This window comes from Plectropomus leopardus, chromosome 18, assembly GCF_008729295.1.
Source record: "Plectropomus leopardus isolate mb chromosome 18, YSFRI_Pleo_2.0, whole genome shotgun sequence".
Lineage (NCBI taxonomy): Eukaryota > Metazoa > Chordata > Actinopteri > Perciformes > Serranidae > Plectropomus > Plectropomus leopardus.
This window is the reverse complement of record NC_056480.1, coordinates 1961736-1988865: the sequence shown is the minus strand read 5'-3', so window position 1 is coordinate 1988865 and position 27130 is coordinate 1961736. Positions and strand designations below refer to the sequence as shown.

Here is a 27130-nt window from a genome sequence, read left to right as displayed (position 1 = left end):
CAGCATTTGTCTGATTGCTGCTTTTTGAAAGCTCTCCAGAGGACCCCTGGGAGGGCCTGCAATCAGTGACAACAAACAACACAAAAACAGCAGCTCAGACATTGTTATTTTGTGCTCAAACCCCTAAAATAAACCTGCTTTTCAGGCCAACAGTGTGGATGCAAGAGGGGTTACTGCAGCACAACATGGAACAAACACATGCGATCAGGGCTCGCCAGCGGCAGCGCGGATGCACTAGGCAGAGGATGAAAGTTCAAGGACAAATCAGCCATGCTCTGCATCATGAATTCAGCGACGGTATGAATCCTGCCGTGAATACAGAGCAGCAGCAAAACATGGACGGAGTGGAGGAGCCGGCTGAAACGTTGCTGATGATTGTAACAGCAGCATACCATTGTGTGAGATCAGAGGCATGATGGGAAAGATAGCCCTGTATTTACATGTTAGAATTACACTATAATACTCTGAATACTGTAGAAAATGATTAGACTAGAGAAAGTTATGTTACAGAATCACAGAACATTTTTAAGATTTGTTTATGTCTCTCCCTGACTGGCTCTAGGCAGGTTTCCATTACAGATTTGCACAAAACTTAAGCAATATTTTCAAATTGTAGATAAAACACAATCGTGAGATGACTGTTTCCACTGAGTGATGTCATGCGACTTCTCCTCTCGTAATAACATTCCAAGAAGCATGGCAATGGATGTTCAAAACATTAGCTGGTTTATTTATACTGCAGCCACCACACTAGCCCTAATTATTTCCAAATTGAAGGCGATGTAGGCGTGTTTTGCGATAATGGAAAGGCAAATCCCTTTAATGTGGGAGCACCACGTATGAGGGATTTCTGGGAGGTGATAGTCCACGATTTCACAGAGGAATTGTGGATTCAAAACTTCCTGATGTTCTGCTCAACTTTTGAGGAGTTAAGCAATGCAATAACACCTCTTGTAGCTCCTGCTGCATCATGCCCGAGGGAGCCAGTTCCTACCATTAAGCACATAGCCATAGCATCATGTGACATATAAAAGTGAAAACAGTCCATTGCGTCTTTACAAAATATGGCTTTTTTGAATTGCCTGAAAAACATGATGCAAGCGTAAAAAGTTTTTGGGGATGAATGGGAGGTTTTTTTTTTAGAAATTGTCATGTTTCCATACTATATATTTGAAATGTAAATTTGCACAGTTTGAGGGTTAATGGAAACCCTCTTAGTGGCATGTTTTGTGTGACCAAAGGTTCACCAGCATGTTAGTAAAATGGATGTTGCAAGACAGAATAATTATACTTTTTTTTATTAATCTTTTTATATATGAATCAAAGATCATAGCAAAGTGAAACCGAATAGGCAGGAAGCAGCATCGGTTTGCTCCATTTAGTAAAATTCAATACTCAGTCAGAGAAATCTAAATCCAGACTCCCGGTTGGAGCCCACACTCTGTACATCCCGCCTGCACACTGGATCCTACACATACTATAACACAAAATGTTCTCAAACAAAGGACAGAACAGAACAAACATATCTGTAAATATGTTGTTGTGATATTGTCATTTCTTATCACTGTAGCTTTGTTAATCAAGATACACTCAGGGTCTGCTGTAATAACTTTAAGGTGACCATATTGTTCTTTATGTTGTTTGCATCTCCAGCCTCTGTAACATAAACATCCTTGATTTTTCACATACTGCATGCTTTCTTCCTTCCTGAGGCTGCCTTACCTTACGAACAAAGCTCACTTTCAATTTGCTTGATAAAAGCAGTTTTAAGATACTTACTTTAAATAAACATGAATGCAGTTCTCGCTTCTTCCCAGATGATTTTATCAAGAGTACAATGTGTTCATGTACATGTGGTGCGCTGCTCTCCAGCAGCTCTAAGCATGCGTACTCAGGTCCGATTGACGCGATGTCATGCCGGTAATACATGACAATACAGCAGAGGGATCATGTCAGCGATCGGTTCAGTTAGTAACGACGTTTAATAAGGTTTAAGTTTGATCAGTTGCGAGCTTACCTTTTGCGAGAGCAACTTTTGCAGCAGCCGGTGGTGATGCAGGTGGCGGGGACGCGCGTGATGGCTGAGAGAGAGAGAGAGGGAGAGAGGGAGAGAGAGAGGGGTGATGGATGTGAAAGAAGAGGATGTCAGGACTGGATGTATGTGTTATTTCGTGCGAGTGTGTATTTGTGTGGATGCTATGGTTACCTATACAAACAACAACAACAACAACAACAACAACACACATATGACATTACTTACAGTGAATTTATACCAAATTATTATTATTATTATTTTTAGAATTGCTATTGTGTACTGCTATATCTATGTGTCGTCTGTGTTTTGGAGCACCATAGGAAGCGAAGTAAGCAAGTTTTATACAGTTTTCTCTTTATTGCTTTATTGTGCTTAAGTGTTTGTTTTTGTTTGAATGTGCTATAAAACTACTACAATACTACTAAAAACTACTATAATAACAATACCACAGAATTGGTTATGGCGATCTTATAATGAAATTATGGTTATACTAAAGGTTTTGTTTTTTTTTAATTCATATTGAGTATTGCTGTAGTGTATCTCCTATTTTTTGAGCACAAGGAGTAAGCAAATGTAATGTAGAATCACTGTATCTTTATTATTTCTTAAGCTTTTTTTAAATTACCATTTAAATATTATAGGGCTATTATAGCACTATAGAAATGAATAATAACAGCTAGTGACAAAGAACACAAGACAATATATAATCCTTATAGGATACTATACTAAAGTACATTTGCATAAGTGTAGGTCTAATAGGATTTGTTGTTTTTTCTGTTGATGTGATCACAGAGGAAACACACTGATAAATATCTCTATCAGCTTCTGTACAGGTTTACAGCAGCACAGACAGTGCATTACATAATCCTCTACCTGTACCTGTGAATGACGTGTTGTGGAGGCTGCAGGCTGAGGGAACAGGTGCTTTACTGTTAGTTCTGGGACGAGGTGTGACCAAATAATCCTAATGTCTTCAGACAAGATCTGGTTGTTAATGCCTAAGGCTGAATTTACACTACATGGTTCAAGTGACTCTATTCAGATTTCCTTTCCTCTTTCGTGGCACACATCTGTATGTATCATGAAGGTGTGAGCAGAAAAAAAAACACACAAAATCAATATTCCCAGTTCAGTTTCAGGGCTCATTCACATTTAGAAATTATGATTTGGATGTCTGCAAGTGAATCTTTAGTCTAAAGCAGACAGGTCGGATATTCCCTGGTATTGGGAGTCATATGTATTTGAAAATGCAACAATGGTGCATTTTAATGACATATTGATGCAGAAAACACAACAATGGAGGACGAGGGCTCAAGGGGGCAAGTAGTCAAAGGGAAAAATGTGGTGTTTTGCTCCTTGACCATCTCAGAAAGAAATCTTTCAGCCTTAACACCTTGCTCTGCCTGTTTTGAACTATACTTTGCCATTTATTCAGTGAACCATTTGATAATGAAAAATCAATAAATGCTTTTACACGGTGAGGTGTGTTAAGTGAAATAATCCACACTTTGTCAAAGCCTTTAAGATTGTAACTTATTCTTGATATTAGATTGGACTTGGTCACAGCTGATGTAAAAAGATATAAACTGAATGCAATTCCAGAACATTGCATGAACATGTAATGGTTTAATACCTTCGTCAGGTGCGTAGTTTTGTGATACTCTCTCTCTTTCCTTGTTGGCTTCCAGCTAAGAAGAGAAAGGCAGAAAAAAAGCAAGAAGGAAAGGTGACTAGGAGAGAATAAAGGAAGGAGAGAAGAATGAGTGTAGAAAGGAGAACAGACAGGTAGAACAAGACAGCCTTTACAGGTTTAATAAGGAACAGTGAGGGAGCTAAACTAAGACGGATAGTCAATATGGATCAGAAGGCTGCCAGGGGAAAGAGAGAGAGAGAGAGTGTGTGTGTGTGTGTGTGTGTGTGTGTGTGTGTGTGTATGTGTGTTTGTGTGTGGGGTTATACACAGGAGGGGAGCCAGAGTAATAAAGACAGACGGAGAGGAAATCAATGCCCAGGCCAGCAAGACAAACATTTAGAAATGAAGTGCAGTTCCCCTCTGTAGCGACAGTAAAAGCCAGTCAGCCAGAACTTTCACTGACATTCACAATCCAGTCACACAGCAGATTACACAGGACTGTCACAAAACGACAAGCAGTGAGAAAAACGCCTCACTTAGACAGATGTAAACAAATATTAGCAGAAAAATGTGCCAGAGTATCCAAGATTATAACTCTGTTTGCACATCTTGTAATTATTTCCTGTTTAAAAATTACTTTCTCATATACAAGGAACCATTAAGGGGCACATAGACTATATAAAATAATGAGCAGCCACCATGACATCACCTATTGATTTGTGGACTCCTGTTTAAGCTTCAAGTTTTCACATTTTGGTTGTTGCCATTGTTGCCTGGATTCTGGAGTTCGGTTCCTGTGTGGATGTGTGTGTGGTTTTTTTTTCTACACCTTACCATGTGCCTCTTTTGCCTAAACCTAACCATCTGTGACTTTTTTTTTGCATAATCCCAACCATCATAACAGTCTGCTCTGTTGTGTAAACACAAAAATCATGCAGCTTCATCCCACCATGTGTGCATTTGTTGACATAAATGTGAGTTATATAAAAATTCACAACTCGTACACTCTAAAAACAAATTATTTGGCTCAACAAAACAAATTAACACAATGGTTTGCATCAATCTTTTTGAGCTATGACATCTTCTAATGAAATCTCATGCAGCGAACGAGGGGGAATAAGCTTCTCTTCTACAATTAATGCCAATTGTTGTGCTCACTTAAAAACTGAAAGCAAAACACACGTTTTTAAGTAAAAATGTCCTTTGTGTCATATCTGTTTGGCCCACAGGTCCCTCACATAGTCTTAACTGTCTGAATTTGTCCAGGCATTTTAAGTGCTCGGGGGAGGAGACTCAAAATCCTGAACTGAAAGTTGAAGTGCATGAGAGAGCTTATATCTGTGTGGGAGAGGGAGCAGCGTGAGTGACAGCTGTGAACATGACAAGATGTTTGTCTTGCCAGTTAATTTGTAAGTTTCATCCATGTGAGGTGCAGAATTTGATGTTGCTTCATACCTGATCCCTATCAACTAATCAGCACTGCTCCCTACCTGCTCAGCTGACCCTTATTGGCTCATCAGGGTGCAGTTACATAAACAGCTGCTTCTGTTAGGGCTAAGTTGCCTTGATGTTCAGGCCACTCTAAATAACTTGTCCAAATTGGGACAGACCAGCTGCCCAAACGGGGATCTGTCTCTGCAAGATGCTTGGAACGGCCTCCTCTGATCAGAAGAGTCTGCTCCTGCTGCTGAAATGAAAAGTGCAGCTGTGAGCTCAGTGCTGCACACTGCATTACATCACTCTCACTCCCATGAAACGTCAAGTTTGAGAGGAACTCACAAACTTTATAATTAGTGTCAGGCCACTTATCTGAAATCACAAAGGGATAATAACGCTGATCCAAAATAAAATTGGACTGGAGAATTTTTTTTGCAACACCTCTGTTTGATCTTAACCCCCCTGAATGCCCATGATGCACCAACACAGGTGTGCTCTGCTATTTGGGCTGATTAGACTTTTTCGCAGGAACATTGAGGTGTGAAGAAAACATGCTTGATTGACGTCTCTTTAAATACATCCCTCCTCCTACGCCGAGCAGGAGAAATGTTATTCTGACCTCGGCTTATCTGCAGCAGAGAGACCTGCCCAGGTTCAGAATGAAAAAAGGTCTAATTAGCTTCAGTGAAAACACCTGCAGCACCTTTCACAGTGCACCCTGTGGGATTTAATTGGGAAAACATGTTTTAATTTCCTCACAAATACTTTGTTTTAAAAACACTTCCATTGCATTTACTAGCTAATAAAACATCTACTCAATTTATCATGCCTAATTTGTGAATATCTTAAAGTCATGTAAGGTTTGGATGAGGCTGCACTGCATCACCTCCTTTAGAAAAATTATATTGTATCAAGTGTCAGTGTCAGTGTCAGTGTTGTTGATGCATTTTTATTTTTTATTTTTGGCTTGTTTTAATTTTCTTGACCTGCTTCTGATGAAATGTTTCATTCATGTGCCCCTCGGACAATCCTAATTTGTTGTTCTTCTAATTTGGTGTGTTTATAGACTTTTGAGTCATGAAAACAACAACAACAGTAATAAAAAACTAAAAACACAGATGCTAAAAACGAGATGTGTTGTATGTTATTGCTCAGTGTTTAAGGTCCCAGTGAAAGTGGAACTTGAAAGTCCCCTCAGCTTGTGTAACCACAGAACCAAAAATCCATTGACTTCGAGATGAAGTAACCAGAAGTGCAAAATGCTAATTAGCGCATCATAGTACTCATTCATGTAGCACTCCATCAGGTTAACCATAGCTGGTGACCTTAAAATTACTAAATCTTCAATTGGAGGGCACTAACAGCTACACAACTTTGCCTATGAATGAAAATTGATGCAAATAATAAGCAATGTAAAATATCTGAATCAGGGTCACAATGGTAAAATAAGCCCCAATCCTTACATTGTAGGTGATTCCCCAACACTGCTGATGGATAGCAAACTTTATAAACCAAAAACTTTGGCAACAGCAATTTTGTCCTAGCCCAATACCTTCTCATCCCAACTTGTCACACGGTGCTGCTCTGTCAGTGACCTTCTGCGTCAGCAGTTCATGTTCTGGGATGCCATTATCATAATGTCAACAAATGCACATGGTGGGATGATGCCGCATGGTCCTTATGTTTACAAGACAACAGACTGTCAAGTTGGTTAGGTTCAGGTGACAAAGTCACAATCAGTTAAGTTATGGCAAAAGAGGAAGATAGTAAGGCGTACACAAGAAGCAAACTCTGGACTCTTGCATTAAAGTCAGTTGTTTGTGGGACCCATCACACTCCTTATATTACCAGCAGCATTATTACCTGACACTTTCCTTAAGCCTTTCATTAATATGCAACCGGATCCGTTCAGCCGTGTTCTCAAGTGATGCCACCTGTGCGTGCTGCATGTGGATGCACTCAATATGGCCATCTGTCAGAGCTTCATAACAACACCACCGGTTCTGTCCGAGCGTGTTCTCATCTGACAGCCATGTTCCGGGTTGGACGCAGAAGGTGGCTTTTGCAACCGAAATGCCAAAAGCACTGCAGAACAGTGCTATTTGACAAGTTCGAAGTGAGAATGGGCTGGACGTCAAGCTGACATTTTTGTGTATCAAGCTTTTTTAATGTTCTCTTCATGCAGTGTTGTTGAGTCGGTAAAGATATTTCTTCATTTGCTTGTGTTGTCTATTTGCAGCACATTTGCACTTGTCAGCTACAGTTTTAAGTGGTTGAGTCCATATTAATCAGAAAAGCTGCTGACTGTAGTTCCCTCATAGCAACCTACAGTCTTTATTCATTCAATAAAAGTTTACTTCACTGATTGATAACTAGAGTAAAAAGCATCAAACAACAGGCCACCCACCCTTCTATCATGTACCATAGCCATCATAACAATCACTGGGCTACTCTTATAAATGATAGTGTTCTGGTATGTTTTGTTATATAAACAATAAGTCAGTATCACTTAATATTCCACAAACATACAACCTCAACGGCTGTTACTTCATAAGCAAATGTGCTATTCAAAGGCTGACTCATGCTTTAATAATGCACCATAATGCATTTTTAGGCCTGCTATTGTTACATAAGTGGTATCAACACATGCAAATATGTTTTTGAACGGATCTCTCTGTGACTCATTTGGTAACCTATCCTTTGTTTGCATTTGAGAAGGTAAGTCACATGATTTGTAATGCAATGTAAAATATTGAAAATGTATTACTGTCAACCTACGTCCTCAGTTCCTGTTCTCATGGGCACCAAATGAACAATGTGAGCAATTAATGGGTCAGAATAAACCGAACGAGTTTGAACAGCACTGTGACCCCGATGTAGTTCTCTAATTGCTTGAACCATTCAGTTAATGCAAATTACTGAAATGAATTGATTTGATCCTAATTAATGAAATGAAAATGAATTGGAATAGGTTAAAAGTATCATATATCCCCTGTAATGCATTTTGTAAAACATGCAATGTTAATATGAATCTCAAACGGAATCATTACACAAAAAAACAACAAAAAAACCCCAAAAGAGATAAATCTGGCTCTAAAAAAATGTCTTAGATCTTAAATCTTCCTCCCCTCTTTTCTTTCCTCCTCTCTCTTAGAGAAATGTGAGTGTTGTTTTTAAATTTTTGTTGAGTATACTTAAGCAAAAAAACAGACTTTTTTTACTGCTCTGTGAGCTGCCATCTCCCTTTATTTACTAATTTAAGAGCAGAAGTTGGTGTTTTCCCACTGATTTGAAATCATGCACATACAAACTTTCTTATTACTGCTTGAATTCCCATAAGTTTTGCGTAAATGAGCTAATTTAATAAATAAACAAATACGAGGCTGGAACCAGGCAAGCTTTATTGGTTTAAAACTTAACAAAACACTGCTGGCAGATAAAAACCACACTCCTGCAAAGAGCACGTCTGCAGGAATTATGAAAACAAAGTCACATGAGCCGTTTTACTTTTTGACAGGTACTGAGTCAGTCAAATGTTTTTGGACTCAAAACATATATGACCATGTAAACTTTTAAAATTTCTCTACCGTGATAATGTAAACACGTCCTGGGTCGACTGCATACAGCGTGTTCGGTACGAATATTTACACCCTAATCACAGTTTGAAGAAATGTCTGCATTGAACAAAAGGAAGTAAACACTTCAAAAAGCTGCATCAGAGCTCTACGTCTCTGCTGTGATGTCAGAAACACAGGACGATCTGATTCATTTGTATCAGAAAACATCTCCTCAGAAGTCAGCTACATAAATATATCTCTGTTAATTTCAGTGTGTGTGTGAGTATGTGTATGTGTGTGTGTGCTAACTACACAGCATGAATGTTCAGCTTTGGCAATTAAAATAAACATCTCAAAACATCAGCGAAAGCTTTCATACTCAGCTGCTAAATGATTTTCCTATTTAACTTCCACAGAGCAAATATTCATAAAAGATGCTAACACCGCAGTTAATTTGCTACACTGTTTTTCTTTTAACAGTACCACAGGTTGTAAGCATAACATTTTCCCCCGTAGGTCTAAAAATGGCTACAAACAATGCCCTACACTGGGCACGATTGTTAATATGCTACAAAAACAAGCAATCTTTAAGTTTGTCATTTTAAGTCACTGTGTAACATTAGAACTTGAATGGGAGTCAAACTGAAAATCTGCTGCTGTTATGTGTGAACACCCACGACTGTTTCATTTTTATTTTATTTTAATTTGTTTTATTTAATTTTTGGAATATCGTACTTTGACTATAACACATTGTATTTGAAAGGGTTTGGGATCGGTAGCGGGTTAATTTAGGATGCGTTAAAACAAACGAGTAAGTGGACCTTGAGTTGAAACTGTTGTCAGTAATTGTCAGCTGAGTTTAAGAAAATAATCTTCTCTCACTCCAAACTTGTCAAATACTTCCGCTCTATCAGTGCTTTTGGCGTACGACTGTGACGCCAAAAACCACCTTCTGCATCCAGCTGGAGTGCAGCTGGATGGCGTCAGAAGAGAACGTGCTCTGAAAGAACCGGTAGCATTGTTATGATACGCCAGCCAATGGCTGGACACCACCTGGTGTGTCCACATGCAATGTGTATGGGCAGCGTCAATTGAGAACATGGCTGGATGGAACCAGTCACGTGCAAGAAACACTGAAGGACATCACTAGTTACAACGCTGCCTGTAACAGCTTAATATAAGATGTGCAAGTGCACAGGAGCGGAGCGGAGGTGGATGGTTTTCACAAACAATCCACTTTGGCTAAACTTAAACGTCTGTGAGTTTGTTGCCTAATCCGAAACCATCATGATGGTCTGTGTTGGTTGTCATGTGCTGTTGTATAAACATAAGGTCTGTGCTGCTTCATCCCACAACGTGCATTTGTTGACATAACGGCAATGCATACCGGCGGGTAAACAGCTGACGCAAAAGGATACCTAAAAAACCATAAGTAGACGCAGAAAGTCACTGACAGAGCAACACCATGTGACGAGTTGGGATGACAGCGTGTTCGTACTTCCAATCAAATGACACATTTCTTGAATTAATCTTTCTTCTTTTGACAATCACTAAACAACAATTTTTAACCTTTGAAATTACTATAGTAAGGAATTGTCTGGATCTAAAAGATTTGCAAAAAGATGTAAAATCTTACTAATGGCAGCTGAGCTACTGACATTAACTATAGATTAAACAAGGATGTAAACTGGAATACAAAGTCACAGGTTTTCAGTTTGTCTCCCACGTGAGCTCGTGTTCATCAAAGTGCCATTTTTTATTTTTCCATCTATTTTTATATAAACTTATATTTTCATATGTAAAACCAGGAAGAGTTAGATTCCATTTTCAATCTGTCAATCAGTCAAATGGAGTGCCACCTGAACCTGGCTTTAAGAGGTCTGGATTCTTATTTCATTATGTACATACCTAAGAAATTAAATTCCCACTTCCATGGCAACAAGGCAGCCATTTTGATTGTTCCGGGGTGATCACCGTGGAAATGGACAAGTCCCTGTTCGGTCAGTGTTGCAGAAGTCTCCTGAAGCCTCCACAAAAGCTCAACAACTGCACTTTAAAAAGTCTCTTAGTTATGTCTCCGGTTTCATCCCACAAAATTGTTGAACATTCATCCCCACAACTTCACTCTCAAAGTACAAACAGCTTAGAAAATTCAATAGCTGAAACACCTAAAACATACTGTGATATTTACACCCAGCGGTCGATGTTCAGGATTCAGTTTTTGTAACGTTTGCTTCATGAGAAGGATGGATGACTTCTGTACAGCTGAAGTATAAATCTCTATGCATATACAGTCTATCTCTGATTGTGTGTATAATAGTTGTGTTTGAAGGTCATGGTACATGGACAAAAATTGTGAGCAATACGGGTTATTGATGACATTCTTAATCATATTTGCATTTTTCCTGTTATTTTTTAAGTTCAGTTTTTCATGAACAAGGTTGGGAAGTTATAGATGGTGTTAGTTTTAATTTACCAAATAAATGTAGCTAAGAAGTCAAGTCAAAATTGCTAACTAAAGACAATTTTGAGAAGCATTAAAATAAAATCTTGACATGTTTTCAACTTAAAAGGCAATTTATAATTTTAATGCCAATAATGTTTTCCTTCCACAAATTTACTAAAAGTAATGCACATGATTTTATAAATGCCCAATGTAGTCATTATTATCAGCATATTTATCAGTTTCATATTACCGCTTAGTCTTGAAATGTTTTTCCCCGTTACAGGGGTTCTTTATCGGGAGTTTTTCCTTGGGTGATGTGAGGGTCTAAGGGCAGAGGGATGTCGTACACCGTAAAGCCCTCTGAGGCAAACCATGTTTTGTGATAATGGGCTCTATAAATAAAATTGACTTGACTTGACTTGACTTGAAATTTTGACTCAAGTTATTTTGATTCAACTGTTAAGTGTATGTGCAAAGTAAAGTAAAGCAAACTAAATTAATTATGTGCAAATGTAACATATCATCGGTTTGTAGAATACCAGAATGCCAACATATATTCTCACAAATGGACTATTTTTCATAAACAAAAGTGATGATAACAGAAGAATTCTTTTAAATCATAGTTCATTTTTATATGAGGGCTTTCTTATTGTTTTAAGATTAATTTTGAAAATGATTTAAAGTAGTCAAGATGCAATGAAGTAACCTTCCCAACCATGTCCATGAAATTACAAAAGATGTCAGATACATTATTAAAAAATCTAAGTCTCTTCAAAAGCTACATGATAAAACATTTATAGCTCAATACACTGTTTAACTCCTTTGTATTTTTTGTGAATGGACAGAGTTTTGGTTATGATTCAGCTTCCTGTTTCCTGTGCTTCCTCGCCCTGTTGCCTGTGTATCACGGCCATGATGATGAATGTACCCGTCAGAAACCCCACAGACGTCTTGTTGCTGCTAATCATCGTATCCCTCACTCCTCCCCTCCCATGTTCCCTCCCAGCGTGTTAAAAGTTTTGTTAAGTGTCTGTCTTCGTCTCGGGCTCGGCATCAGCAGTGAGTCATCCCTCCGCCCACCTGCTTCTCCTCCCCTCCTCCCCTCTTTTCTTTCCTCCTCTCTCCTCTTTTTTGATCTCCTTAAACCTCCCTCCTTCATCCACTCTGCTGCATCCCTCCTCCCACACACTGCGAGGATGCAGGGTTTGTGTTTGTGTGTTTGTGTGTTTGTCTTGTGGTGTGTAAGAGCCGAAACAGAGCCAATCTAATCCCCCCAGTTGTGTTTTCCCTCCCCTTCTCTGTGTACGTAGCCTAGCATGGCGAGGCGCTCATCCGCATGTGCGTGTGATAACGGGGAGGAGGCACGGCAGAGGGTGGTGCCCCCATTGGCATGGACTGGGGTGGGGGCCCACTAGGATGGGGATGGGGCTGAGAGTGGCCGTGAGCATGGGACGCTCTGGGTAGGGTGGAAGTGGCGGCCATGTGGAGGGGGTGTGGGTAAGAGGAGGAGGTGGACGAAGAGGAGGCCGGCTGGAGCTGGTAGCTGGCCGCTGATGAAGGCCCAGAGGAGGAGGGTGTAGGCTGGGAGCTGCTCCCCCCCTTGGGTTGTGCCTGCGATGGTGGGGTCTGGTTAAGCTGGATGGAGATGTCAGAAGAGACGTCAGAGGCGCTACGACCGCGCTGAGGTGGAGGCCAGGAGTCTGGGTGGAGGAACTGGCCGCTGTAGTCGCTACATTCGGACATGCGAGGGCGGTAAAGAGCGGGATGAGGCCTGTACAGCTCCTCCTCAGCATAACGCTTCATGAAGAGGTAGACGGACATCACTCCTGCACCCTGGGACACATCGACACAAGCAGAGATACAAATATTACTACAATGTTTTCTTCTGTAGCAGTTTGTTTTTTCTCTTTTCAAAAATCTAGTGTGGTGTTACTCTTTAAAGAATATTTTAATATCAGCTGAAAAGCTATGCTTCACTGCCCTCTGTAGAGAAAAGTTTTGAGGCCCAATCCCATTTTGTGTTTTTTACCCTTACCCTTCATCTTCGTGGACCTCCTTTCCACTTTGAATAGAGTGGTGTTGTGGTTTAAATCTTCCTTTATGAAAACACCCTGATACATCATCAGTAGTCGTGCATTGATTTTGACCATTTTTTTCCCCTAACATTTCACTCACAAATCTGCCAAATATTTTAAGAGCAACACTAGTATATTTTAGATGAATAAACATTTGAAACATTTCCAGTTATCAAATAAGTTACGAGGATTGAATCCCAGGAGACAGTCTAAAGTCTTTTGAGTGCTTTATACTTTTTATTACTGCTTTTATGTTGCTTTTATGCACTGACTGGGTATCTGTTTGGGTTTATTTTATTACTCACTGCTGTAGCACTTTATATTTTACATTTTTTAATGGTTCTGTTATGTTCTGTTATGTCTTATTTTGTTTTATGTTTTGGTATTTGTATATTGACAGCATATTAAGAAACAGCATTGGTAGATCTTCAAGATAAATCCCCTCTAGGGATCATCAAGTTTTTCCCTTAAAATCTGTCAATATTATACTAGTTTTTATATCAAATAAATAGATGGACCCTCATTAGCATCTGGTGGCAATTTTGTTTGTAATGTGATATTTTATAGACAGCTCTGGTTATGTAGTTTCTGATAGACAGTCATGCAAATAAAGCAGATCTGATAAAGTAATGAACACATCAAACAGTACAGAGGCTTTCTGTTGGGGAACAGAAATTGAGAGAAGTAGAGAGAGAGACACCCCTGTCTATTTTCATCAATGGAAACTCTGCATGAGTGAACCAAAATGAGCTGCAGACTCCTCAGCAAACTCCCTGATGCAAAAAGCTTTTTGTAAAACATCAGAAACAGCCTCCCTAAACTGCAACACACTGCCATCAGGAGGGAGAGAAAATTAAATGAATTCATGACATTTTTTTTTGCAGAGTGTTGACAAAAAGGCTCGGCACTCTGTGGTGGAATGAGCCATTATCAAAAATGTATTCATGTTTTCACCCGGGCATCCGCTGAGCATTCACAGCTCATTCACTATTCATCTGCGACATCAACGCTACAATTGCTCTGAAACTTTAGATGCTGATGAATGTGTGTGTATGAGTGTGTGTGTGTGTGTGTGTGTGTGAGTGCGAGAGAGAAATGGTGTGTTTAAATTTGTGTTTGTAAAAAGAAATCCTGAGTTTTGCAGCTTCAGTAGAGATCAGAAGACTAGCAGCGAGGAAAGACAGAAAAAAAAGGAAAAGCAAAAGACTCAAGGAGATAAGAGGAGACAAGAGTGGACAGAAAGGAAACAAAAGGAAGAGAATAAGAGAGGAGGGAAAACATGAAAGAAAAGAAGGGGAGGAAGGGTGAAAGAACATAAGAGATAAAAAAAAGAAGAGAAGGGACATGATTACAGAGGATTAGAGAGAGGAAGATGACAAAAAATGGGGAGAAAACTAGATTTACCACCTTGTGGTTATATGCATCCACGAACCAGTCAAGTTGCATTTACAGTTTACGTCCCTGTCTGTGAAAACATGGATGCTTCACACTGAAGATCTATACAATCGTCACAGTTTGAAGGTAGACATCCAAGTGTCACCAATTCAAGATGAGACCAAATGCCTCCCCTTCTATTGCTGAGATATGACGTTGCTTAATATACTTAAAGTGCTTTTGCAAAACATTATGTCATAGTAAAGTTGATCTTTGGATATACATCTTTTGGACATAAAATATCATGGCTTCAGTGTTTTATCCTATTTTCATTTGTTTGAAATTTTAGCAAAATTACAAAAACATGTTTTATGAGGTCACAGTGACCTTGGCCTTTAACCGCCAAATTCTGATCAGTACAAACTTCAGTTCAAGAGGACATTTGTGCCAGATGCATGCAAAGTGACTGTAATTCTCGACTACCAAAATCTAATTAGTTCATTGTTGCATCCAAGTGAATGTTTGTGTCAGTTTTTAAAAAAATCCCGGAAGGCATTCTTGAGATATTGTGTACACAACATTGAGGGAGATCCAAGGTCACAGTGACCTCAGACTTTGGCTTTTGACTACAAAATTCTAACCAATACATTCTTGAGTCCAAGTGGACGTTTGTGCCAAATTTAAAGAAATTCCCTCAAGGTGTCTTGAGACATACCATTCACAAGAATGAGAGTGATGGAAGGTCACCGTGACGTTGATCTTTGACCACCAAAATACGTTCACCGGTGAGACCTAGTGGACTACTTGGAATACATTCCCTGAAGGTGTTCACGTGATGTTCACTCTATGAGAATGGGATGGACATACAGGTTGATAAATGACATGAAAACATAATGCCACTGGCAACAGGTATCACAAGTGAGAAGAGAGGAAAATAGACAAAATGATAACAGAAGCCAAGAGGAGAGAGATTAAGGAAATATCAGAAAATAAACAGGAAAGGGTAAAGCGACGATTGGTGAGAACACTGAAAAGTGGACAAAGACCAAAGATAAATACAGATGTGGAGGACAAAAAAAAGACTAAAGTTGTGTGTGGAAACAAAGAGGAGGAGAAAGGAAGCAGATGTTAAAGGAGAGGTAAGAAGAAAATGGGAGAATACAGGAGATAATATTAGAAAGAGGAGATACGAGAAGAAGCAAAAGGAAGAGGAAGTAGGACAGGATTAGAGAAAGAAGGAAAGATGTGGAGAAATCTTACGAGATGAAGTGGGAGAGGAGAGAAGGGGGACACAAAAACAAAAAGAGACAAAGAGGACATAAGATGAATGAGAGGAGAGCGGAGGAGATAGCGGGGAGAAGAAGAAAAGAGAGGGGAAGGGACAACAGAGGATTAAAGAACAGCAGATAAAAAAAGAGACAAAATAAAAGTGGAGGACAGAGAGAGAAGCAGCCGAGAAGAGACAAGAGAAGGAAGGAAAAGAGAAAAGGAATGAAGGATATGAGGAGTAGCGAAGCCCCCCCAAGCGAGAAATATTCTGCTGCATATGAAGCTGTGCTGCGACAGAGCTGCTGCCCTCAAGTATTCAAGCTATTAACATTTATGAATATTGATGCAGGCAGGATGACGGGCTCCTACGCAGGCATTTTTTATATGTGTGTATGTGTGTGTGTGTGTGTGTGTGTGTGTGTGTGTGTGTGTGTGCATTTGTGTGTTTTTAGCTGAATAAGTCTGCATTTCAGTGAGCTATGAGCAATTTGTGTGTCTGTGTTTGTGCACATGCTCGAGTGTGTTTAGCTAAGCGCTGGTTGGTCGACATCCAAGACAGATTCCAAACAGAGTGTGTGTGTGTGTGTGTGTGTGCGTGTGTGTGTGTGTGTGTGTGTGTGTGTGTGTGTGTGTGTGCATTCACGTTATCTCTTTTGTCAGTTGCATAGTGTCAGTAAATGTTAAGCATCAGTACACATTAGTGTCACAATGTCACACAGTGTGTGTTTTGTCCGCACGCACATTCAGCGTGCAATTAGTTGCATGTTTCTGTGTTTGTGTGCTTGCAGTACAACCAAATGTTTATGCATGACCACATCTGTGTGTTTGCATGTGTGTTGTTCTTCGATTACCTCTTTGAGGAGGAAGGAGGATGCAGCGAAGGCGAAGGACCAGCCGTAGCGGTAGTGGAAGAACTGTTCTGGCTCTCGGGGTCGGTTCATCACCTCGTCATTGATACTGGAAATATACAGGACCAGACCGACCACCAGACTGAGACCTGCACACACAAACACATTATTATTCATAAAGTCCTAGAAATTTGGGTTCCAAACGTGGCCAGATTATGAGACGACTGGGGCCCCTGGACACAGACTTGCAAAGGCCCCCACCTTCTTTCCCCTTTCCTGTATAGTGTCTCACTGCTGCAGTACCATGCATGCTTAGATTTGTATGTTTAAATGCATTGTACCTGTCTGCTGTGCACATCACATGTTGATAGTCATTGCTTGCTGAATGGCTGTGTGACGCTACTGTTGTTGTATGTACTGTATATGTTAGGTGTACATGAATCACCTGTGCTTTTTTTGTCTCCAATGTCTAGATCCACTCCAGGCTGCAGGAGAGGATCAGTTCATCTAGATCCTTCTTATGCAGTGTATCTCCAATATAGCTCCTTGCCCTTTTATCCAGTGATCCATTATATATGCACATAACTAACACAAATTAAAATCTGCACCTTGCACATAGACAAGGCACGATGCACTTTATGGTACAGTTTACATTGCTACTGTTAATGCGCTTTTGTCCTCTGTATCAATTGTTTTTCTCTCTTTCTATCTTTCTTTATTTGTATTGTCTGTTACCTGCCAAGGGACCACGGATGTTAATTAGCAATCCTGCCAACTCTGGCATATTTATGCTTGTATTTTATACTGGTGTTTATTGATATGCTATGTCCCTTTTAAATAAACATTATATTAATTTAAAATAGGAGCAAGACACATTGAGTCTGTGGTGATTTTGTGTCTTACTAAAGAGTTTTTTTTGGTGGTGTATTGCACCATTTGATGTTCTTCTGTTCCATTTGAGTAAAACGTAGCTTTAAAAAGGTGACACAGGCTCTGTTTGTTGTACTGATCCTACCATGTGCCACAGAGCAGAAACAGGTACTCCCATAGGAATACACCAACATACTCGCTGCTTTTTTTGTCAGCAGGTAAGCAGCTGTCATCACAAACAAACATGAAACTAATTCAAGGTATTAGCCATATCCTCTCCACCTGTGTGCATCCTGTATAAACTCTCCCTGCACTCAGCTGAGTCTTTCGATCTCCTGCTTGAGTGACGATGACTGTGACTCTAAAAAAAAACAAGTCTATTTAGCTGTTTTTTGCCATCACTATCTTGTTGTTTACACACCTGATTTAAATGTTAGCTCACAGCCAGATATCTGTCTTGTCATCCTCCTAAAGGTCAAAGAGAAATTCATGCAAAAACTTTTAATTAAAAATCACAGCTACACTCTAAACCACTGACTCTGTGTACAACTCAGTGTTTTGGAGCAGAGTCTAATTTACTTTCCAAAAATGAGAGTGATGTGTCAGCAGTCTGGAGGTCAACCGATTACGGAGGAAGGGAATGAGAGATTATGACATTAATTATTATTTTATTTCGTTCCATCCCTCGCAAATGTTTAACAGCTCTGCAAACTGTGAATAACTAGAAAAGCAGGAGGTGCAAGGCTAATATTGCATTACCCTTGTTACCCTATAATGCTAATCCCGTTTGAATGGGCCTTTAGTCCCTTTGTGTGTGTGTGTGTGTGTGTGTGTGTGAGTGTGTGTGTGTGTGTGTGTGTGTGTGTGTGCGTATGTGTGTGTGCGTGTGTGTGTGTGTGTGTGCGCACGCTCTGTAGCTGGAATAGCTAATGATAACGTGTCCTCGTTGTACTGTAAATAGGCTGAGAAAACCCCAACAACAGGCTGGGGCTGTGGCACAGAGATAAACAAGGACACACAAACACACACATACACACACACACACGCACACACACACACAGACAATAACATGCACTTGCGGTCAAAGGAACACACACACACACACACACACACACACACACACACACACACAGTGAACCCTCATTAGGAGTGTGTCAGTGCTTCCTCCCTGTCAACAGACTACCCACTGCAGCTGACCTCCAAAATCCTCCAGCGGTGAAACTCTGACACACTAAACACAGCAAAGATGCTGAAAAAAAATCACCTTACAGCTCCGCTCTCACAGATCATATCACTGATACGTTAACATACAACACTGACTCAAACAGGGACGAAATATGTAAGCACTAGCCAACATGGACTTCCATTTGAAAATATGTTAAGCCGGATTTATTCTTGTGCGTCAGGGTGTCGCAGAGGCTCTGTGGCTCTGCAGAGCTGATGCGCTCCTCCTAAATAATGTAGCTGCATGTCGGGGCTGCAGAGATACAACATGTTGACTTGTTGCCAGGATTTTAACTCCGGCCAGGCCACATGATCACATTTGACTGATGCTGGCTTCGTTACACTGGCTACCTGTTGATTTAGAATTGATTTTAAGGTGTTATTGATTACTTGCTAAGCCCTGAAAGGCCTCACTCAAAGGTACTTATCAGATTTCTTATTCCCCTATATCCCTTCCTGCACCCTGAGATCCTTGGGTGCATCACTAATTGCCCTTCAGTGGTACATATTTACTTTCAAAGGTGACAGAGCCTTTGCAATCAGAGCTCTTATGCCAGGTTTAGATGAGAATGGCCCTATTAAAAATGGAAAAGTCTTTCCTTTGCACTTTAAAAAAATCTGCCTTCGTATGATAACATTGTGATAACGTTTGACGTGTACACAGATCTGCAAAAACAACCGAAATTGCTGTAGTATGCATGCCAGGCCAGAAGTTAGCAGTGTAAAATTGTAATGATAAACCATAGAAGAACACCATGTGCGTAGTACAGCCATGATGTCACCATTCTCACAGGATCCACGCATTGCCAGTTTACACAGCGAAAGAAGAGGTTGTGTTTTCAAGGATTACACACTCGGATCCGGTTTTTAAAGTTTGCTTTCTCAGGCCCCCAAAATGCCATTGTCGTGTGAAAGAAATGCCAAACCTCAACAAAAGTTAAACGTTTTATTGTCTGTGTGCAATACATACTCATCCAAACTCGTCACATGATACAGCTCTGTCAGTGACCTTCTGCATCTACTTATGACCTTTTAGATGTCCTTCTAAACACCTTCCTGAAGCTGTTTATACTTCAGGACGCCGTTGCCGTGATGTCAACGAATGCACTCTGATGGCACTCACACTACTTATATAACATGGTTGCTGGCAGCGTTATTACCTGACACTGGGGTGCAGATACCACAAGCTCTCGTTGGTCTTTTGTGAGTGTGCATACATGAACACAGCTTCCACACTAGGAGCTACAGGCTAAAATAAAGCTAAAAACATGATGCCAGTGTCTTTTTCAAAACAACTTGGCACATCGGGGCTTCAGGGCACTTGGATTACTTCAAATGAACAGGAGGAACACAGTTTGTGGTTTTATCATGTATTTTTTTAAAGTTTGAATCCCGGTCACCATTTACGTTCGAGAGATGAGCGCAACTAATTTTCCTTGTGAAAGTCCGGCAGTGTTTCGTAGACTCTAAAACTAGAACCCGACTTTCTATCTGCATGAGGGTGAGTGGATAATGACTGAATTTTCATTTTGATATTTGACATTTCTATAACACATTAAGTAATTTGATAGTGTTATTTTGAAGGATGGACTCTGGTGCACTCTAGTGAACAGAAAATGGAAGTAATGCAGCTCAAAAGCTGCCCCCCGAAAATGTTTTTAATCTGGTTGTCAGGTCATTTCTACCTGTTTAAACAATCAGTAAAGTGATATATATGAACTGATAAAAGTTTTTAAAATGCTTTGGGCATGCTAATATGCACAAACAGATTTGCAGTCTAACATTATCTGCAACAACGTAGAAAAACAAGTGCTGGTATAACAAACGGAGAAGCTTTATCTGAAAACACATTAGTGGAGCACCATCTGCTCCTGATTGGAAATACCTGTTGAAAAACGAGATTGTTTGCAGTCGCAGCTGTGTGAAATGGGACTAATCAAAGCAGAAGACATTGAAACCTTAAGGAGGAGATTTGTTGGATATAAATGTAGGAATAAAAACATCCTGTGAATTGAGACACCTCGAGGAAACCAGGCAGAAGAGAGATGGAGGCGCCAACAGGCTGCAGTACAGTAATAATCACTTTAATACTGACATACAATTTATGTTTTGCTTGAAAATTAGACTGTTTGTGACTTAAATTTAAAAAACAAAGACTAGAAACATAGTCTTTAATATCTCTGATGTTAACGTTATTTTAAATTTGGAGAATAGGTTAAACTGGTAGATTTCATTGTGAAAAGGGGAGAAAAAGAAAAAACAGAGTTGTAATTCCCTTTAGTGGCCATCAGATGACAGTGTTGTGGCTGAAAGCTCATCTCAGCTTTCCAGTGTGTGCACCACGTGTGTGCATGTACACACACAAACACACATTCACACGTAGAAGGAGAGAGAGGGTAAAATCTCCAGAGACAAAGAAAAAAAATTATAGGAGAGAAGTTACTGGAGGAAGGACAAACAGGAGAAACGGGAGGAAACAGCTGGTCCACAGCCACCATGCTGTAACCTCGGGGTGCTCTGTGACTGACGGGAAGCTTCCATGACAAAAACACACACATGCTGACTGAGACAAACAGTTTTTGCTGCAAAATCATTTCTAAAATACCACTGATTGCGGTGTTTTTCTCTCCTGCTGTTTGTGAAATAATTGCATTGCTGCCTTTGAAAAACTCCCTATGTTATGGTAAACAACAAGACACAAAGACACAGGAGATAGAAACCCAGCTTGGGTGTTGTCATTTTGCTGTTTCAGAGGTGAAAATGGCAAAAATCAATCTGTGGGCTGGATTCTTTCCTTGTGTTATGAGCCATCAGACAGAAATAACTGACTATTTCTGACAGGGAGGTGGTTTATTATTCCTCACAGAGGGTGCCAAAATATTGCTAGCTACTGAAGTAACTTTAATATAATAATCTTCTTTTTAACTGCATGCTTATTCTCTGATTCTGTTTTTGCACTTAATATTTTTTTCCATAAGAGCATGCTGTTGCCAGGGTTGTTTTTGAGTGTTTTTCTTTGTGTGCATAGTCATTCATTCAAGTGTAGTGAAATTGTTTTCTTGCACAAGTAACTTTTTTAAGCCATGCTATTAAAGATTACATTTCAAATGTATAACCAACACAATATGTGAAATGTCCAAAAAACTTGTGTTATAAATGTCTTTATATAAAATTATTACATTTATATTCAAGTGTAATATATGTGAAATGTTTTCACAAGGGAAAGATATGTTTGTGGTTTTTTTTCACAATGTATAGTTTATCATTAAAAAATTTAGATTGAACAAATTGACAATACATGTTGGCATTGTGCATATCTGCAAACTACAGATACATTATTTTATATTACCTTTTTTACATTTCAGTTACATTGTGGTTATGGTTTGGTTTGTCTTAGGCACAAAACTACCTAGTTTGGGTCAAGAAAAGATCATGTCCAGTTTTAGTATCTGCACACATACATTGATGTGATGTGTGTAGATCTGTATTTGCATGTTGCTATGTATAGTCATGCACGTGTTTTTCTCCATCTTGGCTCCTTGGCATTCCCATGACATCATGGTCTTCACGTCTGTCCAAGTGTCCAGTCAGCAGTCCACCATGCTAAGCTAGCATCTGTGTGATGTAAAGCTCACTCATGCAAATAAAAGAGAGGCTGAAACAGGAAGATGATGTCATCCTGTCTGCTCAAAGAAAGACAGTGAGGGAGACTAACAAGGTCCAAAAAGATCACTCGACCCTGCACTCGAGGTAACTGGCCAGAAACGTCACCCCGCTGTCCTGCAGCGACACGCGGAAGTGATGTCACCCTGCTGACTTCAGTGACTCTCCCTCCCAAAAGGAGGACTCTGATACAAATGAAACAGAAAGCTGGGTGAAAGATTTCACTGCTCAGCGATGTGTGGACTTTGTTTTGTTAAAGGTAATCCTCAATGAAAGAGGAAGATGGATTACAGGTGCAAACTTTGTTCTGAAAGAGTAAGTCATTGTTGTATTTTTCTATTGGTGATTGTGCATCCAGGTATTTTAAGCCAAAACATGACATTTTTCTAACTATAACCGAGTGTTTTTTGTGCATAAACCTTACCACACGTTGTTAAACCATAAAGTTTCAGTGTATCCACCACATAATGCAAATCTAACATATCTGTGGTTTACTGAAACATGCAATGCCAACAATTAGTCTGGCAATTGGGTTCAATAATAGTTTTGTTAATAAGGAATGTTGAAGTTTGTCCATAAAAACAATTTCTGACTCTTTGCCTACAGATTTTAGAGTATAATTTTGGGCTAAATTATGCAAGCCCATTTTTTAATATTCTAAAAATTGTACAGTTAACATCATTTTTGCTAAGTAACCGTTTTCCTCTTCCCTTCTGCCGGCCCATTGCTGTGTTTTTTTGGCAGGTTAACACCACAGACTGTCGTTTAGTGGGAACCATTGGCAGAAATCTAACCCAGAAGCATGCATATGCTTCCTCATGCATATGCAAAAGATAAAAACAAATGGGGACCTGCTCAGAAAAAAACCCACTGATCCACTATGTAATTGTTGACAAAATACAGTCTGTGGCCAAAAGTATGTTGATACACTATATGTTTAATTATTATAATTATAGATATAATCTTGTTTTTTGCAAGCTTTTTTCTTTTTTTCCCTAGCTTTTTAAAAATATTTTCCTAAATCCACTAGTTTCTTACAATTTGTGGAGATTTTTTTTACTAAATTGCTTACTGCCTTTCCAAATTTTCTCAGAGTTCAAAGATTGAAATATTTGTGAAAGGCATCTGAAAGCAGCACAAGAAACATGATCGCTCCAGATTTTAAAGAGTTAAAATATAACCGTGTGCTTAAGCATTATGATTCCTTTTCATTGAACCTAAGGGACCAACCAAAAAAAAAAAAAACATAAAATGTCCGCTCACTTCTAACCATATAGTGTAATTTGGCTGGATTTAATACAGTGGAAGGTGAGTCTGTCTTTTTTTATTGAACTGCTGTGTTGGTCTATAAAAGGAATAAGTGTGATCAAACCTTTCCACTCAGCCCTTGAGGCTTTCAGCTACGTGGCTGGAATAAAATTTGACAGCACTGAAGGTTGGAGTCCGGTCCACTTACTGCAGTGAGGTAATATGAGATTTTTGGCTCGGACCAAAAAGGTGTCATCCTGAAGAAAACGGCCCTCCTTATTACCAACTTTCTGATTGATATGTCAAACTACAACAAAGCCACCTTCCAGACTTTTGGGTTTAAGTTTAAACTTTTTACCAAAAGCCTGCAGCAAAACATGAAATCACTGCTGCCCTGCAGCTTCCTCGGCAGAGAGCAATTATTTGGAATTAAATCCCGTTCACTGTTCAGCCAGCAGCAAGAACAAGGTACGGTCTGACAAGCTGTCAACCGGGAGAAGGAAAGGAGAGCTGCGGAGTGAGTCTTCCATCCATTGAGCTGTCTTTTTATCATTAACCTTGAAAAATGTTGACTTTTAACAAGCTTGCTTCTCTTCTTCTGCTCTGCTGCTTTTGAAGCATCTTATTTAAGCCGACAGGTGAGGGAGGAGGTTGACACTGTCATACAGGTTTTATACCATACCTCAGCTTTTTCCTTGCTTGTTTCTTCAGTCCTGCAGTGATGATTCTGAAGTGTTCAGCAAAACACATTTTCATTTGATTTATGTTTTGGAGAAAACTCCCTACTGCACTGAAGTGATAAAGGGGAGTTTGGGTTGGAGTTTGCAATCAGTTTGCACATCCTTATCCCAAATCGTCACATGGTATTGTTATGCCACTGTCCTTCTGCGTCTACTTTTGATGTTTTAGGTATCCTTCTGCATCAGCTGTTCATGATCTGTAATATCGTTGCTGTGATGTCAGCAAATGCACATGGTGGGATGACGCAGCACAGTCATCGTTTACACAACAGCACATGGCAATCAACGCAGTCTGTCTTGGATGGTTAGGATTAGAATTGGATGTATTTGATGAGTTTGTTTGACTCTTTACAAGGTGCTACAAACTCAACTTTGCGCACATATTGTGGTTATGTTATATGTGCAGCGGCAATGTTTGCACTTAAGCAAATATATCTGCTCTTCAACCAGCAAAAAACCCTGAAGTGCTCCAAAAACTGTTTGTCCAAGTTGCTGCAGCACTTAAATGAAAATGCCTTTGCAACAAAAAATTTGAGGACGGGAAGGTCAAAAAGTAATACTGGAAAAAGTAGCTTCGGCCATTTTTAAATCTATGACACAACGCTATTCCAAAAGCTTTTTTATCTGTAATAATCGGACAAGTTTTAAGTCTTTGCCATTGTGCCAAAAGCCTGCAATTTAAAGAGTGACCTGAGAGCAGCTGAGGAGAGTTCACGGTCGGGTGTAATCACTTGATCATAAACTACTAGAGCAGCCGAAGCAAGTCCGGCCAAAAAATATTCCTCTCAGGAGGTGCATCTGTCCCATTAGTTGGACGGAGCTCACTTGATTTTACTTTTGGTATGAATACACTGAGCAAGTCGTATTTTGTATTCCTAGAAAATGTTGTTTGTTCTCCACAGAGCTTCCATCCACAGATTCTGCGACCGCTGTGTACTGAAGTTTGTCTCGCAGGGTGCTTTGCAAAGACAACAAGAAGCACGGCCGAGTAATTGGAAAATATGGAGACAAACCGTGACAAGAACAGCCTGGAGTCTGTAGTCATTCCATAAAAGTATAAAATTGGTGTTCTGTGAGTGTTTGCAAACCTTGTTTTGGTGCACTCATACAAAATCAGTGTTAGCAATTCCACTCCGAGTATCACTTTTATGACTTCAAACTTTGTTCATAGTTTTTTCTATGTGCACAGTACCTGACAGTATGAAGAATATTCCAGAAACAAAGGCGAGGATGGTGCGCTGAGGCCGGATGTGTCCTATGTTGCTGATGACAAAGGCAGTAAAGACGAAGAGCAGGGAGACCATGGGGAAAGGAGTGGCGGTTCGGACCATTTCTAGGAGATGGGGAGGGTTGTGGGAGAGCATAAGAGAAGGACGGACATGATTAAAAACAGGATTAAGCAGACTCTCAAATTCACTTCAGAAAGGAGTCACAGAACACATAAACTGTTTCGTGCCCAATCCAATAAAAAAAAAATGTTTCTTTCTGTCATGCATTTAAACAATCTCATTAAAATACATTCCTTCCATTTAAGAGCCAACTTTGTTACTGTAAGTCTAAAAGGCATCAAACATTAAACAACTTGAAACCTTGAGAAAGTTAACAGCGAATAATATATAATTTAAGATCTTGATCTTCACATTGTGGATAAAAGACTAAATTCTGTGTTACCTCTCTTATAATTGTCATCATGAACCTACAAAGAAATTTTTTAGAGTCTTTTGTGTTGCAAGGTTGCAAACAAAAATGTGAAGATTGCTGCAAAATCCTGAGTGTATTCCTTGCAAATCATAACCATGACGTGAAAAATGTGGAAAATCTACAGTTAGAATAACAAAATATGTATCTTTGGGCAACAAGATTTAAAAAAAAAAAAAAAAAAAAGTGTTTCAATATACCAAGGTTTTTGTTTAAAAAAAAAGAAAGAAAGAAAAGAAAAACACTGCATACCAAAGTCTGCTGGAGCGAGGCATGCATATGATTTATTCAGCAACCTCTCCCACAGTGCTACTCCAGTGTTATGACTTGTGCGTCTACCTGAGGACATTTATCTAGCATTAAACAGACCAAACGTCTTCCCCCTGGTGTCTCCAACAACACTGTGCCTTACTTCAAAGAGACAGAGCAAACTGCGGCGGGCAAAGCACTTTGAAGCCAGTTCACAGTGTCAACATGTTAAATCATTAAAAACCGCTCCGAGACCAAATAGCTCAGTAGGGAACTTCAGCGAGCTCTTGACATTCATTTACTGTTTGACCAAATAATAGAAAAACGTGTTCACTTTACACATTTTTTTTTTTAAAAATACATACGGTTCTTGGCAGGTTCTGAGCAGCATTGGGACTCTAGGTAGAAGCTTAAATCAGGCAGAGTGACTTGAAATTGCACCAGCTGGCAAAATGGCAAAAACAGAATGCTGTCATTTCCCTGTGCTGAGAAAACCACGTACCTCAGAGATATTAATTCCCTGATTTTAGCACACTTTTGATAATTTAGTGGATTTCTGTTTGGTTTATTTAGTTTAACCCTTAGGGACTGTTTGCCGTATTTTACGCCCTTTTCATTCTAAATTTTTTTTCGATAATTTTGGCTGTGTTCATGCATGGCATAAATTCTAGCAAGAATGTGTATTTCTGTTTAATTTTGGAATTTCATCACCAACAATAAGTCTGAAATACACGGTGTACACAAAATTGTTACATTTATACTGT

The 27130-nt window shown here is 39.6% G+C and overlaps 1 protein-coding gene across 1 annotated transcript in view; it reads right to left on the bottom strand.

Annotated features, from left to right (window-relative positions):
- Positions 1–11752: 11752 nt before the first annotated feature.
- cacng7a (calcium channel, voltage-dependent, gamma subunit 7a) overlaps positions 11753–27130 on the bottom strand; it is a 39161-nt gene continuing 23783 nt past the window's right edge. The window contains exons 4-6 of the mRNA XM_042506884.1: positions 25612–25752; positions 16678–16823; positions 11753–12941 (exon numbers count right to left, since the gene is read on the bottom strand). Coding sequence (XP_042362818.1) covers positions 12420–12941; positions 16678–16823; positions 25612–25752 — 809 coding nt within the window. The 3' untranslated portion in view covers positions 11753–12419. The remainder of the gene's footprint in view (positions 12942–16677; positions 16824–25611; positions 25753–27130) is intronic.